Source organism: Crocuta crocuta, unplaced genomic scaffold (genome assembly GCF_008692635.1).
Source record: "Crocuta crocuta isolate KB4526 unplaced genomic scaffold, BGI_CrCroc_1.0 scaffold541, whole genome shotgun sequence".
In the NCBI taxonomy this organism is placed as follows: domain Eukaryota; kingdom Metazoa; phylum Chordata; class Mammalia; order Carnivora; family Hyaenidae; genus Crocuta; species Crocuta crocuta.
The window spans coordinates 985,059-1,000,602 of NW_027531901.1; the positions used below are offsets into that span (position 1 = coordinate 985,059).

General features: G+C 55.1%; 1 protein-coding gene and 1 long non-coding RNA gene across 2 annotated transcripts; one reads left to right on the top strand and one right to left on the bottom strand.

Moving 5' to 3' along the window:
• Window positions 1–698: 698 nt before the first annotated feature.
• SLC22A13 (solute carrier family 22 member 13) lies at window positions 699–7,704 on the top strand. Its single transcript, XM_077773987.1, has 10 exons — window positions 699–1,076; window positions 4,721–4,824; window positions 5,022–5,176; window positions 5,371–5,539; window positions 5,728–5,848; window positions 5,937–6,031; window positions 6,183–6,397; window positions 6,486–6,594; window positions 7,092–7,307; window positions 7,499–7,704. The coding sequence occupies exons 1-10, from the start codon at window positions 699–701 to the stop codon at window positions 7,590–7,592; spliced, it is 1,656 nt and encodes a 551-aa protein (XP_077630113.1). The 3' UTR covers window positions 7,593–7,704.
• Window positions 4,439–10,009, bottom strand: LOC144239821 (uncharacterized). Its single transcript, XR_013337498.1, has 3 exons — window positions 9,885–10,009; window positions 6,648–6,791; window positions 4,439–4,747 (listed from the first exon to the last, which is right to left on the bottom strand). It is a non-coding gene; the product is annotated as an uncharacterized LOC144239821 (long non-coding RNA).
• Between the last annotated feature and the right edge of the window lie 5,535 nt (window positions 10,010–15,544).

The following is a 15,544-nucleotide window of genomic DNA, read 5'->3' on the forward strand; positions in this document are numbered from 1 at the left end:
TGGAGCTGCTTCCGATTCTGTGTCTCCCTCTCTCTCTGCCCCTCCCCTGCTCACGCTGTCTCTCTGTCTGTCTCTCTTTATATATAAAGAGAAATATAAATATAAATAAATACAAAATAAATATATAAATTATAATTATAAAATAAAAATAAACTATAAAATAAAAAACATTAAAAATTTTTTAATAAAAAAAAATAAGAGAAAGATAAGATCAGCAGACCAAGACGCCAGACTAGGCTGGGGACCAACCTAGTAGGCAGGCTGGGTCCTCGCTCCTCTTCTGATTTACCTCCGTTGAACTGGTCCCTAGAAGGGACTTCTGTGGCCCTCTAAATGTTGAAACTACTCTCAGAATTGGGGGTCTGTCGTCACGGGAGGGACCTGAGCTGGTGCACGTGTGTGGGATGACACTGGAGAGGCTGCTCGTGCCCGGCGAGCATTTGGCGGAAGCTCGCTCCTGGGCCGCGCCTGAGAAAGTCCTCCCGTGCGGCTCGCGTCCCTCTCGCCACCAGTGAACCTCCTTGGATTCTGCAGACCAGGCTGCGCCGCTTCTTCGTCACATCCTGCCGTGCCCCGGCCACAGCCCGGGGGCTGAGGTGTGATGGGGCAGAGTCTGGATTAAACAGTAACACAGCTGCCACCTCGGCTCCGCGGAGGCAGTGCTCCGAAGCCAGGCCGCAGAGCCGTCTGCCTTAGGCATGGCTCGCTTTGCCCAGGTCCTGGCGGAAATAGGTGACTTTGGCCGCTTCCAGGTACAGCTGGTGGTACTGCTGAGCGCCCCCAGCTTCCTGTGTGCTTACTACATGTTTGCCCAGGTCTTCATGACCCAGCACGAGACCCACTACTGCTCCGTGGCCTGGGTCAAGAACCACACGTTGAACCTGAGTGCGGCCGAGCAGCTGGCGCTGAGCGTGCCCCTGGATGCCGCCGGCAAGCCCGAGCCCTGCCTGGCGTTCCGGCCGCCCCCTGACCACGCCAGCCTCGGGGACGTCCTCGGCCGCCACCTCAACGAGACGCAGCCCTGCGAGGCGGGCTGGGAGTACCCTGAAGCCAGGCCCCCGTCCCTGAAGAACGAGGTAGGGCTGCCTCTGCCGTCTGCCCCTTGGGGGCCAGCCGCTTCCTGGGCCCGAGCCTCTGCCCTCAGCGTCTGGGGTGGCTGCTCCTGCGCTGCCCCGAAGCACCCACGGGTGCATGGCCGACCGTCGGTGCGCCTTCTTGTTTCTCTTGGCCGTTCTGCCTGCTTTGCTCTTTGTCCCCGACTCGCCCGCCTACCTTCCTGTCCATATTCTCTCTCCATCTGTCCACTTTTGCCCACCTGTCGGTCTGTCTGTCTGCCTGTCTGCCCAGTTGCCTGCCTTTCTTCCCGGCCCCTCCCGCCTGCCTGCCTTTCTCTCTCTCCAGGGCTCCCATCCGTCTGTCTACTTGCCTTTGTCCTTCAGTCTGTCCCTGCGCATCTCCCTGCGTCCCCACCCACTTGTCTGACCTCCTGCTGGCCTGATGTGGGCTTCCTGCCCTCCAGCCTCTCCCCAGCCCTCCCCGCCTGCCTCCAGGGCGCCGGCGACACCGCACAAAGCAGCACTCGCTCTGCCCAACTCATTTTCTCAGGAAGGACCCGGGCAGATAACAGATTCCCATGGCAGCCACCTGACCGAACCAGCTCTGGAAGCGGCCCGGCCCCTCTGCCGCTTCCCAGAAGCTGGGGCCGAGGCGCAGAGAAGGGAGAGGGCTGGTCCAGGGCAGCGCGGCGAGCCGCTCGGGAGGCGGGGCTCCCCTCAGGTCCCCGCAGGAGGGGACGGAGCACATGGCCCGGAGTCCTAGGGGCTGCTCTGCTGCGCGAGCGCCTGTCCCTCTGCTTCCCGCCTGTGCGCAGGGGCCCCGCCACACGCTTCGGGGGCCTCTCTGAGCTGACACCCCAACTTTCTTTCTGATAACCGGCAGCTTCACGTTCAAACTGAAATACGGATGGTCCTAATTTGGGAAGGAGCGAGCACACGGTCTTGTAGGCCATGTGCCCTTGAGGAGCCGAGTACATTTCTCCTTCTCAGTCTGCCTCCCCGCATCCCCGGGTGCCCGTCCGGTGACAGAAAAAGTAACTCCCAGCCTCGTCCGCACGAACCTCGGAATAGGGAGGGGGTCGACTCTGAGTGACTGACAACAGTGAGGATCTGTCCTGGGGCCAGAGAAGGGGAAAGAATGGGAGGGAAGAGGAAGCAGACATAATAGCCATTTCTAGATCAGGATGCATGGAAACGCTTGGCACGTCAGGAATGCTGACCAACAAAGGCTGGGAAATCGGCAAGAGCTGACCCTTCCTTGGTCTTAGATACGGGGCCGGCCGAGAGCCGGGGGCTCCTTCCCGGAGGCCAAAGGGAGCCGCAGAAGCTTTTGGAACAGGGAGGGAGATGTGGTGTGCGTGCCCGCGGGGCGAACCCGGCAGAACCCTCCGCTCGGGGCATCGGGGTCAGGGAGGCGGCGGCCAGCGCCCCGAGTGGAGCCCTTCTGTCTCGGTTCCGAGTCTCTCGGCACCTCTCCAAGCTTTGGCCTCTGGTTGCACGGTGGGAACGCTAATCCTTTAGGAGGTTAGCATGAGGACCGGAGGAAATAAGGGTCCACAGACTGTAAGCAGGTAGGGGGTGGTGGCCGCTGAGGACGGGCGCACGCCGTGGAAGGCTCCCTTGGATGGGCATCCGTGCCTCAGAGCCCGACAGCCCCGCGTGTCTGAGATGTCTGTCCCCAGCTGTGAGTGACATGAGCACGGGGGCCAGTGCACCCTCCACTGAGCCGACATTCGCTGAGGACTTCCTGTGCGCCAGCCACTGGGCTGAGCGCGTGGCATGCACTCCCTCCTCCCGCCCTCCTGGGGGACACTAGGTGGTGTATCTTATCCCCATGTTGTCCACGGGAAGTCAAGACACCGACAGATTGGTTAACAGGCTCAAAGGCACGCGGTGTCTCTCGGTTCAGAGCCCAAAGGCTGATGGCAGCAGGCCATAAGTAGCATCTAACCACAGAGCTCCTCTGCGGTTGCTAAACCAGAGCCAAACGGACGGGAGCCCAGTGGAGCAAGTCCAGAGCCCTTGGCTTGCCCGCCGCCTCCCAGGCGCAGTTAGTTCACCACGGGCACGTGCTGAAAAGTATCGGTTGTTCTTGAGAACAGAAGTGTGAACACAATGGCGTCTCCGGGAAGGGTTCATTTCTTGCTGAAAGTGATTTTGACGACGGTGATGGGCTAGTGGGCCGGCCCCAGGGATTAGTTCTCGCACTGATCCCTCCAGCCACCGCCCTCTGAGCTTGCACTCGTCTCAGTCCCTGTCTGGAGAAAAAGGGATGTCTGAGCCCCATTGCCATCCAGCTAGTGGGACCTCGGATGACCCGCCTAACCTCCCCTCCCTCAGGGGAGTGGGATAAAACTCCAGGATTGGTGTCAGAATTAGAGAACACACGTGCAGCACGTGCCCACACAGAGTGAGCCCTCAAAAGGCATTAGTGGCTGTGAAGCTACCTCCCTGAGCTGCAGAGGACAGCTTGCCTGGCACGCTCCCTGCACCAACATTCAGGAACGGAACTGAGCTGTGTGCGGGGGGCACAGAACTCCCAGAAGGGCCCATGGACCCGTTGGCGGGGGGGAGGGGGTATCCAGTCACACGTGCTGACGGTATGTGCACATGTATCAGATAAATACAGAGTTGTTCAGACATGCATATTTTTTCCACTCACTTTCTCAGTCTCTGTCAGTGTCCAGGCGGGTCGCCCCAGCCGTGTGTGCGCATGCACGCGAGTGCCCACGCACACGTGCACGACTGTCCATGTTCCTCTGTCCTGATCTCCTTCCGAAAGCAGGGTGTGAGGGCTCCGTGGGATCCTCACTGCCAGGGAGTGATGAGTTTCACGGAGATTTTGCAGCCAGATGGGGACATTTGATGAGATCCAAGTAAGCCACACGGGGGCCCTGGCCATGGGGAAGAGGCCCCGATTGTCAGGAAGCAGTAATTAGTGGCATATTGGGGGTTCCAAACGTTGCATCCTTAGTCTGTCAGCAATTCTAACTGGCACCTCTGGGCCAAAACAGGAACCTAAGGTTTGCACAGTCAGTAATTAGGTCCATTGAGAGACAGAGTGCTAGCGGGGAGGGGCACAGAGAGAGAGGGAGATACGGAATCCAAAGCAGCTCCAGGCTCTAAGCTGTCAGCACAGAGCCGGACGCGGGGCTCGAACTTGTGAACCGCGAGATCATGACCTGAGCCGAAGTCGGACGCTCAACCGACGGAGCCACCCGGGCGCCCCTAGTTTTCATTTTTAAATAAACCCAAACCCTGCTAATAGGATGTATGTGCCCACTGGTTGCTGCATGACTTCTCAGTCCGTGAACACCGCCGCCCTCATTCCATCCACATGGTGCTTACTTTTTTTTTTTTTTACTCTAAATAATTGCCAAAAATACAAGTTCACGGACACAGGGTGTGGCTGAAAGGGGTGGAGCGCCCTCCGTAGCCGCAGTTCTTGCGAGGCCAGGCAGCTGTGGAGAACTGCTGTACTTAGTTCCCTTTAACATTGTGAGCACCGTTCTGTGCCCCCTGAGTTTGCAATCCGGCCCTGGGGTGCCTCCGCACACCGTGTGGCAGCCTCGGGCCTCCGCCCGGAGAGGCAGGTGGGGGCGGGCGGGACGACAAAGCACTTGGCCTTCACCGCCCTAGCTCACATCTGCCTGTGTCCGCCTCAGTTCAACCTGGTTTGTGGTCGGAAGCACCTGCAGGAGACCTCGCAGTCAGTGTTCATGGCTGGGCTCCTCGCTGGGGCTCTGGTCTTCGGGCCCCTGTGTGACTGGTAAGAGCGTGACCCGCTGGCCCCTGACCTCGCGTGCTCCCGAGCTCCCCCCGGCCCCTTCCCTGGTGTCCAGCAGACGGCCCTGGCCCCTGGCCCTCAAACAGAGCTCACAGGGTGGGGCCCGTGTCCTCTGGGAGACGGAGAGCCCAGGGCAGGCCCGGGTGTCCCGCGCCCCCTCCTCCGCCTCTGCTCCCCAGGATCGGCCGCAAGCCCACCCTCCTGGTGCAGCTGCTGCTCTTCGGGCTCATCGGCCTGACCACGGCCTTTGTGCCCAGCTTTGAGCTCTACATGGCCCTGCGCTTTGCCGTGGCCATTGCTGTCGCCGGGTTCTCCTTCAGCAACGTCACCCTACGTGAGCATCCGGGGCCCCCAGCCTTCAGCCACGGGGGGAGGCCTCGGGGTCTGCGGGCCCCCTTCCCAGGCGGCCCCGGGGGAGCCTTGTGAGGCCCCCAGGCCATGGGTGGGACCGCGGCCCAGCCTGGCAGGGGAGCGTCTGGGCAACGGCGGGCGGCGCCGCCGGCCGGGGCTCAGCGTCCCTGCGTACAGTTGCAGAGTGGGTGGGGCCCTCCAGGCGGACTCAGGCCATGGTCCTGGCCCAGTGCGCCTTCTCCGTGGGGCAGATGGCGCTCGCCGGGCTCGCCTACGCCGTCCCAAACTGGAGGTATTTCCAGATAGCCGGCACCGCACCGGCCTTCCTGCTCTTCTTCTACGTGTGGTGAGGAGGCACTTCCCAGGGGCGGGCCGCTGGCCGCGTGGCCGCGTGGCGGGAGCGCACCTACATGCACCCGGGGACGTGCCACAGCGCAAGGCTGGGGGGCTCTGTGTGCCCCAACAGCTGCGAGGGCCCCTGGGGGCAGGAGGGGAGGGGGGGGCACTGAGGTCACAGCCATGCCTGGCCTGCAGGGCTCTGCCCGAGTCAGCGTGCTGGCTCCTGACCAGAGGGAGGGTGGAGGAGGCCAAGCAAGTGCTCCAGAAGGCGGCCTCGGTCAACGGGCGGAAGGTCTCCCCCGAGCTCCTGAGCCAGGTACCCTCACGGCCCCGCCCGGCCCTGCCCCTGCGCTCGGCCTGCACACACTTTCTGCCTGTCCCCTCATGGCGCGTCTTCCTCCCAGCTGGTCCCGGAGAAGACAGGCCCCTCAGGGAGCCCCCTGGATCTGTTCAGACACACCCAGCTCCGGAAGGTGACCCTGATCCTCTTCTATGTCTGGTAAGGGCGCCAGGGCCCCTGCCCCCCTCTGAGGCCCGCGCCAGAGGGAGTCCCGGCTCGGGCGGGCGTGTGTCGGTGGCTGGGACACGGTGGCTGGCCGTGGGGGGCGTCTGTCCCCGGGCAGTGACAGGGACTCCCGGACGCCCCGTAGGTTTGTGGACAGTCTGGGGTACTTCGGCCTGAGCTTCCAGGTCGGTGACTTTGGCCTGGACATCTACCTGACGCAGCTGGTCTTCGGGACGGTGGAGGTCCCCGCCCGCTACTCCAGCATCTTTATGATGCAGTGGCTGGGCCGCAGGCGGAGCCAGATGCTGACTCTGATTCTGGGCGGCCTCACGTGCATCAGCATCATCTTCGTCCCAGCAGGTACGTGGGCTGGCCCTCCCCACCCCCACCGCCCGGCACGAGGGGGCCGGGGTAGGGCGGGGGCTCTCTGACCAGCACCCTCCCCCAGATCTGCCCGTGGTGGTCACCGTGCTGGCCGTGGTGGGCAAGTTCTCCACGGCCGCCAGCTTTACCATCTCCTACGTGTACTCTGCCGAGCTCTTCCCCACCGTCATCCGGTAAGGGCTGCCCGGCACCCCCGCTCCCCTGCCTCACCCGTCCCGTGGCTCACCTAGGAGGCTGGCTCGGGGGCAGCGGCGCCGATGGGGCCTGGGCGGCTAGAAATCTAGCCCGAGTCCCCACGTTACCCCAGGCGTGGAGGACGGATTGTAGAGGTGAGGCCCTGGCCTTGTCCAGACTGGGCCGCGGAGCAAGCCTAGGAAGGAATGGCTCGGGAAGAGGGTCACTCACACAGGGGCAGCGGGGGAGGCGGGAGGGGCAGCCGGGGACCCGAGACGTGGCATGCCAGCAGGAGGCCACACATACACAGGCCTGCAGGTGACAGGGGGGTGGCACACGGCTGGGCGGCCAGCGGTGCCCAGGCAGGAGCGGAGAGCAGGGGGCCGGGTGGGCCCGGGGGCCCGCAGCCGTGCGGGGCCAGCTGAGGGGCTGGGCTCTCGCGATCGGGGCCCGGAGCCGCGCTGGGCGTGCTCAGCCGGTCCCGGCCTTCCCACAGGCAGACGGGCATGGGGCTGGTGGGCATCTTCTCGAGGATCGGGGGCATCCTCACGCCCCTGGTGATGCTGCTGGTCGAGTACCACGCGGCCCTCCCCATGCTCATCTACGGCAGCCTCCCCATCGGGGGAGGCTTACTCTGCGCCCTGCTGCCAGAGACACGTGGCCTGCCCCTGAAGGACACCATCGAGGACCTGGAGCAGGGGCCCCGCCCTCGGTGAGCTGCCGGCTCTCTCCGAAGCCGAGGCCTCCCCCTCTGTGTGTCCTTGCTTAGCGGCCAGCATGGGGCCCTCAAGCCACCTCTGCCTGGCTTTGGGCCAGACCGCCTTCTGTGGAGAGGGGTGGCGAAGGGCACTGCCACGGGACTGAGCCCTGGCCGGGCAGTGATGGCCTCCTGCCCCCCGCCAGGCCTCTGGACTCAGCACCTTCAGAAAAGGAGAGAGAGGCTTCAGGAACAACTTCCAGCCCGGGGGTGACCTTCGGGAGGAGCACGTACTTCTGATCGCATCTCCGGAGCCGGCAGGGAGCGGCCCGAACACCCCCTGGAAGTGGCTGGGGGCTGCCCGCGAGCCCCCTCCCTGCCGTCCCACAGATGGACGCAGCACACCGCTGACCCGGGCCCTGTCCCGGCCCCTGGCCGCCCCGTCCTGAAGCGTCCGGGAGGGCCCCCTCTTCTTGTCTCCCCGCACCACCTTCCTCATCCCAGCCCACCCCCCACCCGTTCAGGGGTCAGGCCTTGAGTGTTTCCTGGGCTTCACTGGTTTTCTGGTAGGCTCTGGTCCCCTCCGTCTGGGGTCCCCCTGCCCTCCAAACACTTAGGCCCAGAACACAGAAGATGGGGAGGGCCTTTCCAAGAATGTGGCAGCAGGAGGAGAGAAAGTTGGAAGCTGTGGCCTGTATCCAGGCTGGTGGGGAAAAGGCTGAGGATGCGAAGGCTGTGGCTCCTTCTAGGGGCTGGCCCAGGCCCCAGGGCCTTTGATCCTGCTGACAGAGGACTCTGTGCTTGACGTCAAACCTTCAGTCTTGCATTCTCTTCAAAGATCCTCCATCCCCTGCCCCGCGTTCAGTTCAGCTCATCCCTGACTTTGCGGCCCAGGGCCCAGCAGTGGGGAAAGGGAGGAGGCTGGGTGCTCCTCTCCTCGCCTCCCTCCTCCCTCTCATGTCTGCTGCTTCTGGCTCCTGCAGGGCAAGGGAGGGAGGGGGCCTCGGGCCTGCTGCTGCCTGGGTTCCCTCCCTGCGCGTCCTGGCTGCTAGTGAGGGGACTCCGGCGGGCTCCTGTCAGCCCCCCGTGGGGACTCATCGCTGGACTCCTTGGTGGCGCTCCCAGGACCTCTGCCTCCTCCTTTATCTGACGGGTGTGCTCACACCTGACCTGCGGGGCCCCCTCTTCACTACCTGCCCCCAGCACTGCTCCCCGCACGGCCACTCTTACATGACCCCCCTCCTGGCGGGCCCCTCACGTGACCTCCAGCCAGGACGCCTTCCCAGGGCGCCACAGACGCCCTCGCACCAGCACACAGTGGAAAAGAGCTTGCCAGGCCTCTTCCCCCACCTTGCCCCCGGCTACCCGCGCAGCAGACAGTGAGGGTCAGCCTCTCCCCACGGGCCCCAGGCCTGCAGAGGCGCCTCCGTCCCTCTCTCCCGCGCCCCTTCCCTTATGGAGGCCGAGGGAGTGCTCCGCGCTACTTTCCCCATCTTTGTGGACCCGAATGCAAGTGTCCAGCACCTCTTTTGAGTATGTGACGCTTTATTGATGATGTAACAAAAGGCAAGCTGACACTCCACATTTCCCTCCCCGAAGGTGGGAGCGGGACTCACGGGACGCTTCTCAGACACCCCTGACTGCCGAGAGCAAAGGAAGGAAAGAGGCAGTGGTCGCCTGATAAAGATCACAGTCACGAAGGACATAAAACGCCTTCAGTTTGTAACTGTCTTCGTGATTTACAAGAAGGGCACACACCTGACGATAGACCTATAGACTCAATTTCCGGAGCCCTAATGCCACCTCCTCCCTCCATAGGATACAAAGCCCCATACATGGGGCGCCTGGGGGGCTCAGTTAAGCGTCCGACTTCCGCTCAGGTCATGATCTCACGGTTTGTGGGTTCGAGCCCCGCGTTGGGCTCTGTGCTGACAGCTCAGAGCCTGGAGCCTGATTCGAATTCGGTGTCTCCCTCTCTGCCCCTCCCCTCTGTCTGTATATCTCTCTCAAAAATGAACATTTTAAAAATAAAAAACATTAAAATAATTCTAAAAAAAAAAAGGCCTATCCAGTCACTCCTCACACTTAGGATACAGCTTTTTCAGCTCACAAGTTCTGTCCTCAGGCTTTAATAAAACCGCCTTTTTTGCCCTGAAAACGTCTCAAGGGATTCTTCCTTGGCTGCTTGCTCTTGGACGCAACCTCCCAATTACATCATTTATTACTTCCAGACTCGGCTTTGGAACAACGGGGAGAGTCCTACTCAGCTTCCCGACGCGTGCCCGATCGTGGAGTCCCAAGCTCGCGTCGCCCTTCGGGTCCCCGAACGTCTTCCCGGGACGGCGCGGGGCGCAGGCCGCACCCGCCCGGCCGGGAAAACACCGCTCGTGGGACGTGCAAAGCCGGACGCAAGTGCGAGGAACAAAGCCACGGCCTCGACCTAAGGAGGCCGCAGAGCCGCGGAGCCAGGCCGGCACCAGCGCCCCCGGAGCGCAGGCGTCCNAGGCGCGGCCAGGACCCCCGCTCAGCCGCGAGGAGTCTGTGCAGGAAGCGGGGTTCCCGCCCCGGACGAGCAGCGGCCCCCGGCTTTACCTCCTTTTCCTGGGCCTCGTTTCCTCTGTCGCGTGTGCAGAGCCGACCGCCGGAGGCCTGCGCGCCTGGCGGGGGCCTTTGGGATCAGTTGAGGGAGCAAGTGCCGCGAGCCCTGCAGGCTGGGGGGGCCCCGCAGGGGACGGTGANTAGCTGCTGTGCAAGGTACCGCACCCTTCGCGGCTTCGCGCAGCTGTCACCTTCTACCTCTGGAGGTCGGAAGGCCGAAAGGGGCCGAAAGGGGCCGAGCCAGGCTGAAACCAGCTGTGAGCAGGGCCCCGTTCCTTCCTGGAGGCTCTGGGGGAGACTTCATTTTCTCACCTTCTCCAGCTTTTGCAAGCTGTCCGCATTGCTCTGCTCCTGGTCCCCTTCCGTCTTTAAAGCCAGCAGCGGTCAGGTCGTAATGGATGCAGCTGACGTCTGTTCTTTTCACTGCTGTATCGTATTCCGTTGTAGAAATATGCCCATTCTTCTGTTGATGGGCCATTTTGCTCTTTCATTTTTTCATATTTGATGTGTGTTGTCATGAACATTTTGGTCTTTGTCTCCTGGATTGTACATAAAAATGTTCCCCAGAGTGTACACCAGAAGTAGAATTGCTGGGTCGTCAAGGACACAAAGCTCAACGGTGTCAGACGGTGCTAGATTGTTCTCCAAAGCGGAACAGTGAATCATCCTGCCGGAAATGGTGATCCTCTCCAGCACTTGGCATTGCCAGGTTTTCCCAAGTCTTCTCAGGCAGAGTAGTGTGACCACCTCATTATGGCCCTGATGTGCATTTCCCTCATTATTAAAGAGATTGAACATTTCTTCATATGTTTGTGGGCCACAGGAATTTTCCGTTCTTGAAATGCCTATTCATGTCTTTTGCCCGTTTTTCTCTTGACTTTTTATCATTGTTTTTGTAAGGTACTTTATATATTCTTGATTCTAATTTTTTCCCCCAGCAATATGTGTTTGCCAGTATATTCTCTCAGTTGTGGGTTGGTTTTCTATTTTCATATTTTCATTTTTAAGTAGTCAGGTTTATCATTTAGCATAGCGTGTATGTCTTGGCTAAGAAATCCTCATGCGAAAAAATTACATATATATTCCTTATATTTTCTACTAAAAGTTTTGTTCTTGAAATTTAAGTCCCTATTAGGACTGGGACTTTTGTTGTTGGTGTGAGGCAAGAATCCAGTGTTAATTTCTTCCATTTCTGACCCTTTACGCTCCTCGTTCTCATCCTTCCAAACTTTTGTTAGCATGGATCTATTTCAGGGCTTTAAGTATTACCACCGTGCCTTGAATGAAGGTAACTTTATAAAAAAATTCAGTATCTGGCAGGACGAATCATTCCTCCTTGTTCTTCAGAACTATCTTAGGTATTCATGCCCTTATTCTTCCATAATTTAGAACCATCTTGAAAATTTTCACAAAAAATACCTTCTGTATTTTTTTTTTAACTTTTTTTTAAAATGTTTTATTTCTAGGGGAGAGAGAGAGAGAGACGGCGTGAGCAGGGGAGGGTCAGAGAGAGAGGNCTTCTGTATTTTGATTGGAGTTCTACTGAATCTAGAGATCGATATGGGGAAGAGTTGACAACTTTTATTCGTGACCTTAGATATCTGCTTATTCTGCTTTCTCAACATATGTTTAGAAGTTTTGTAATTATTTTACATGCTGGCCTTGCACATACTTTTAACCATTTTTTTAATTTTTATTTTTTTGAGAGAGAGAGTGCAAGCAGGGGAGGGGCAGAGAGAGATGGAGGCACAGAATCTGAAGCAGCTCCAGGCTCCTAGCTGTTAGCAAAGAACCCGATGGCGGGGCTCAAACTCGCCAGCCGTAAGATCGTGACCTGAGCCAAAGTCGGGTGCTTAACTGACTAAGCCACCCAGGCGCCCCCTAAACCATTTTTTATTGTGGTAAAATACATGTAATATAAAAATCTTTTTATCCGTTTTTAAGTTTTAGCTTTATTGAGGTATAGTTGACATATAAAATTGTAAGATGTTTAAAGTGTACGTTGTGGTGCTTTGATCTACGCACACATTGTCTAACGAGTCCTACCTAGTTAGTTAATGTGTCTGTCCCCTCACTGATTTATCTTTTTGTTTGTCAGTGAGAACGTGTAAGTTCTACTCTGTTGGCAAATTTCAATCATACAGTACAGTGACATCAGTTATAGCCATCATGTTAAATCAGGGCTTATTCATCTTATAGTTGAAAATTCGTACCCTTTTTCCCCACCTCGCCCTATTTTTCCCGTCCTCTAGCCACTAGCAACCATTTTTCTACTTGCTGTTTCTCTGAATTTGACTTTTTTTTTTTTTAAGATTCCACATATAAGTGATACCGTACAGCATTTGTCTTCCTCTGTCTGACTTATTTCACTTAGCCTAATGCTCTCGGGGTCCCTCTCTGTAGTTGCAAATGATAGGACTTCCTTCTTTCTCTTGGCTGAATCATATCTCTCTCTCTTTCCACGTATATGTATGTATATATCCACATTTCCGTATATATGCAGATCACATCTTTATCCATTCTTTATCCATTTATCCTAAGTGATAAACTCTTAGGTTGTTTCCATGTCTTGGCTCTTGTGAATAACGTCTCCACGAACATGAGAGTGTAGATTTCCTGCCAAGGTACTGATTTCAGTGCTCTCTTCGGCAGCACATATACTAAAAAAGATAGTGATGTTATTTCCTTTGAATATATACACAGGAGTGGAGTTACTGGGTCATACGGTCTTTCTTATTTATTCATTATTTATTTATTTTTGAGGAGACGCTGTACTGTCTTCCACTGTGGCTGCACCAGTTTTCCTCTTCTCGCCAACCTTGCCAGCTGCGGTTACCTTCTGTCTTTGGGATGCGAGCCCTTCTGACCGGTGTAAGGTGGTGTCTCATTGTGGTTTTGATTTGTATTTCCCTGATGAGGAGTGATGTTGAGCACTTTTCCACGTGTCTCTTGACCATTTGTCTTCTTTGGAGAAATGTCCATTCCGTTTCTCCACCCATTTTTAAATTGGATTCTTTGCTTTTTTGCTATTGAATTATAGGAGTTCTTTCATTTTAACCATGTTTAAGGGTCCAGTTCATTGGTCTAAAGTACATTCACACTGTTGTGCAACCTTCACCGCCATCCATTTCCAGAACGCTTTCATCGTTCGCCTGCAGCTCTGTCCGCGTTAAGTAACACTTCCCCGCCCCGACAAACCACTGTTTTGCTTTCTGTCTCTATGAATTTGTCTACTCCAGGTCGTTCATATAAGTGGAATCATACAATATTTGTCCTTTTATTATTGGCTTATTTCACGTAACACAAGATCTCCAAGATCATGTTGAAGCATGTATCAGAATTTTATTTCTTTTTAAGGGAGAATAATATCCCATCATCTATTTTGCTTACCTATTCATCCATCGATGGACACTTGGGTTGTTTCTGAATTTTGACTATTGCCAATACTCTGCTATGAAGATGGGTGTACGTAAACATCCGTTTGAGCCCCTGCTTTCAATTATTTTGGATGTTTACCCAGAAATGGAATTGCTGGATCAAATGGTAACTCTTAATTTTTTGAGGAGCTACCATACTGTTTTTCCCAGTGGCTGCACCATTTACATGCCCATCAGCAGCGCACAAGGGTTCTGATTTCCTCTCCTACCAGTACTTGTTTTCTGTTTTCTGAGCCGTCCTAATCGGTGCCTTGCACATATTTTGTTAGATTTGTTCCCAGTTGTATTTTCTTACTATTATAAAGTTTCCTTTCTCAACTAACCTGTTTTTTAAAATCTTGCTTGAAATAATTTTAGTTTTAACAGATTTGCAGAAGTTATACAGAGGGTTCCCTTTTATTTGAAACCCACCTTCACCTAATGTTCGCATCTTATATAACCACAGTGCAATTATCTAAACCAGGAAGAATAGCACTGATACAATATCAGTAACTAGTCTGTAGATCTGAGTTGAGTTTGGCAAGTTGCCCTACTAATGTTCTTTTCCTGGTTTGGGATCCAGTCTAGGAGCTCACACTACAGTTAGTTACTTAGTTAGTTATGTTTGTTTATGTACACTGTTTTTACAAATCATCTGAGAGAGCCAGTTTTTGTAATTTCTTCACATGGTGTCACATGTCAGTGACAATAAGTAAACCATTCCTGTTTCTTATTATACTGTCTGCTCCTGGAAGTACACAGTCGTTCTAAGAGCAGAGCAAAGTTTAAGATTGGCCCCTACATGCTCTGCTTCCCCCAGCCCATAATTTCAGTCCTTTGGTTAGTTTTTCATTTTATCCATAGGTGATACATCAGACTCATTTGTGAGTTAAAGAATTATTCCATTTGGTCAACATTTCACCTTGTACCACAGACATATTTTTGGGTGATATAGTTAAATTTTAAAAGAAAATGCAGTGGCACCTGGGCGGCTCAGTCAGTTGAACATCGACTCTTGATTTCAGCTCAGGTCATGATGTGGAGCCTGCATAAGACTCTCTCTCCCTTCCCCTCCGTGGCTTGCACTCTCTCTTAAAAAAAGAGAAAAGTAAATGCAATCTTTCTGAACTATTTCATTTGGACCAAACTTTTCATTTAAAACGTATATTCTTGGGGCACCTGGGTGGCTTAGTCATTTGAGCGTCCAACTTCGGCTCAGGTCATGATCTTGTGGCTTGTGAGTTCAAAACCCCATGTCGGGCTCTGTGCTGACAGCTCAGAGCCTGGAGCTGCTTCGGATTCTGTGTCTCCCTCTCTCTCTGCCCCTCCCCAACTTGTGCTCTGTCTCCGTCTCTCAAAAATAAATAAACATTAAAACTTTTTAAAAATTTATATTCTTTATCTCACAATTCTAAAAGGAAAAGGAAATAGTGCTTGAAATATTAACTCTAACTCTTTAAATAAAGAATAACTCTGGATTAAAAACTTCTTCTTGGGGCGCCTGGGTGGCTCAGTCGGTTAAGCCTCCGACTTCGGTTCAGGTCATGATCTCACGGTTCATGGGTTCGAGCCCCGCATCGGGCTCTGTGCTGACAGCTCAGAGCCTGGAGCCTGCTTCAGATTCTGTCTCCCTCTCTCTCTGCCCCTCCCCTGCTCATACTCTCTCCCTCCCTCTCTCTCTCAGAAATAAATAAAGCATTTAAAAAAAAAAACCTTATTCTTGAACAGTTACCTGGACAAACTTCCTTGCCACTGTCTATAACCAGCTTTTATTTAGATAAATATTTTTTAAAATGAGGTTAAGACATTTTGCCGTACAATACACATGGTACAGGATACGAGAATCTTCAGGGAAGCTTATTACACTAAAACAGCATAAGTAGCCAGTTACAGTAAACATTCATGGTCAGATGACAAAAACATTACTAACATCTATATAGAGGTGCCCACTGATTTTTTTTTTTTATAATATTTTTTATTTCTGAGAGAGAGAGAGAGAGAGAGCGTGAGCAGGGGAGGGTCAGAGAGAGAGGGAGACACAGACTCTGAAACAGGCTCCAGGCTCTGAGCTGGCAGTCAGCACAGAGCCCGACGCAGGGCTTGAACCCACGAACCGCGAGATCATGACCTAAGCGAAAGTCGGACGCTTAACCGACTAAGCCACCCAGGTGCCCCTAGAGGTGCCCACTGATTTAGCAGCATGGACCCCCAGTATGGCCTAAGGAAGACTCTTCCCCT

Excerpts from the sequence above, each read along its gene's own strand:
- SLC22A13 (XM_077773987.1), top strand. The coding sequence starts at position 699 with ATGGCTCGCTTTGCCCAGGTCCTGGCGGAAATAGGTGACTTTGGCCGC. Across the intron at positions 5,540-5,727 it reads CTGCTCTTCTTCTACGTGTG|GGCTCTGCCCGAGTCAGCGT; the intron begins GTGAGGAGGCAC and ends CCTGGCCTGCAG. Across the intron at positions 6,032-6,182 it reads CTGATCCTCTTCTATGTCTG|GTTTGTGGACAGTCTGGGGT; the intron begins GTAAGGGCGCCA and ends GACGCCCCGTAG.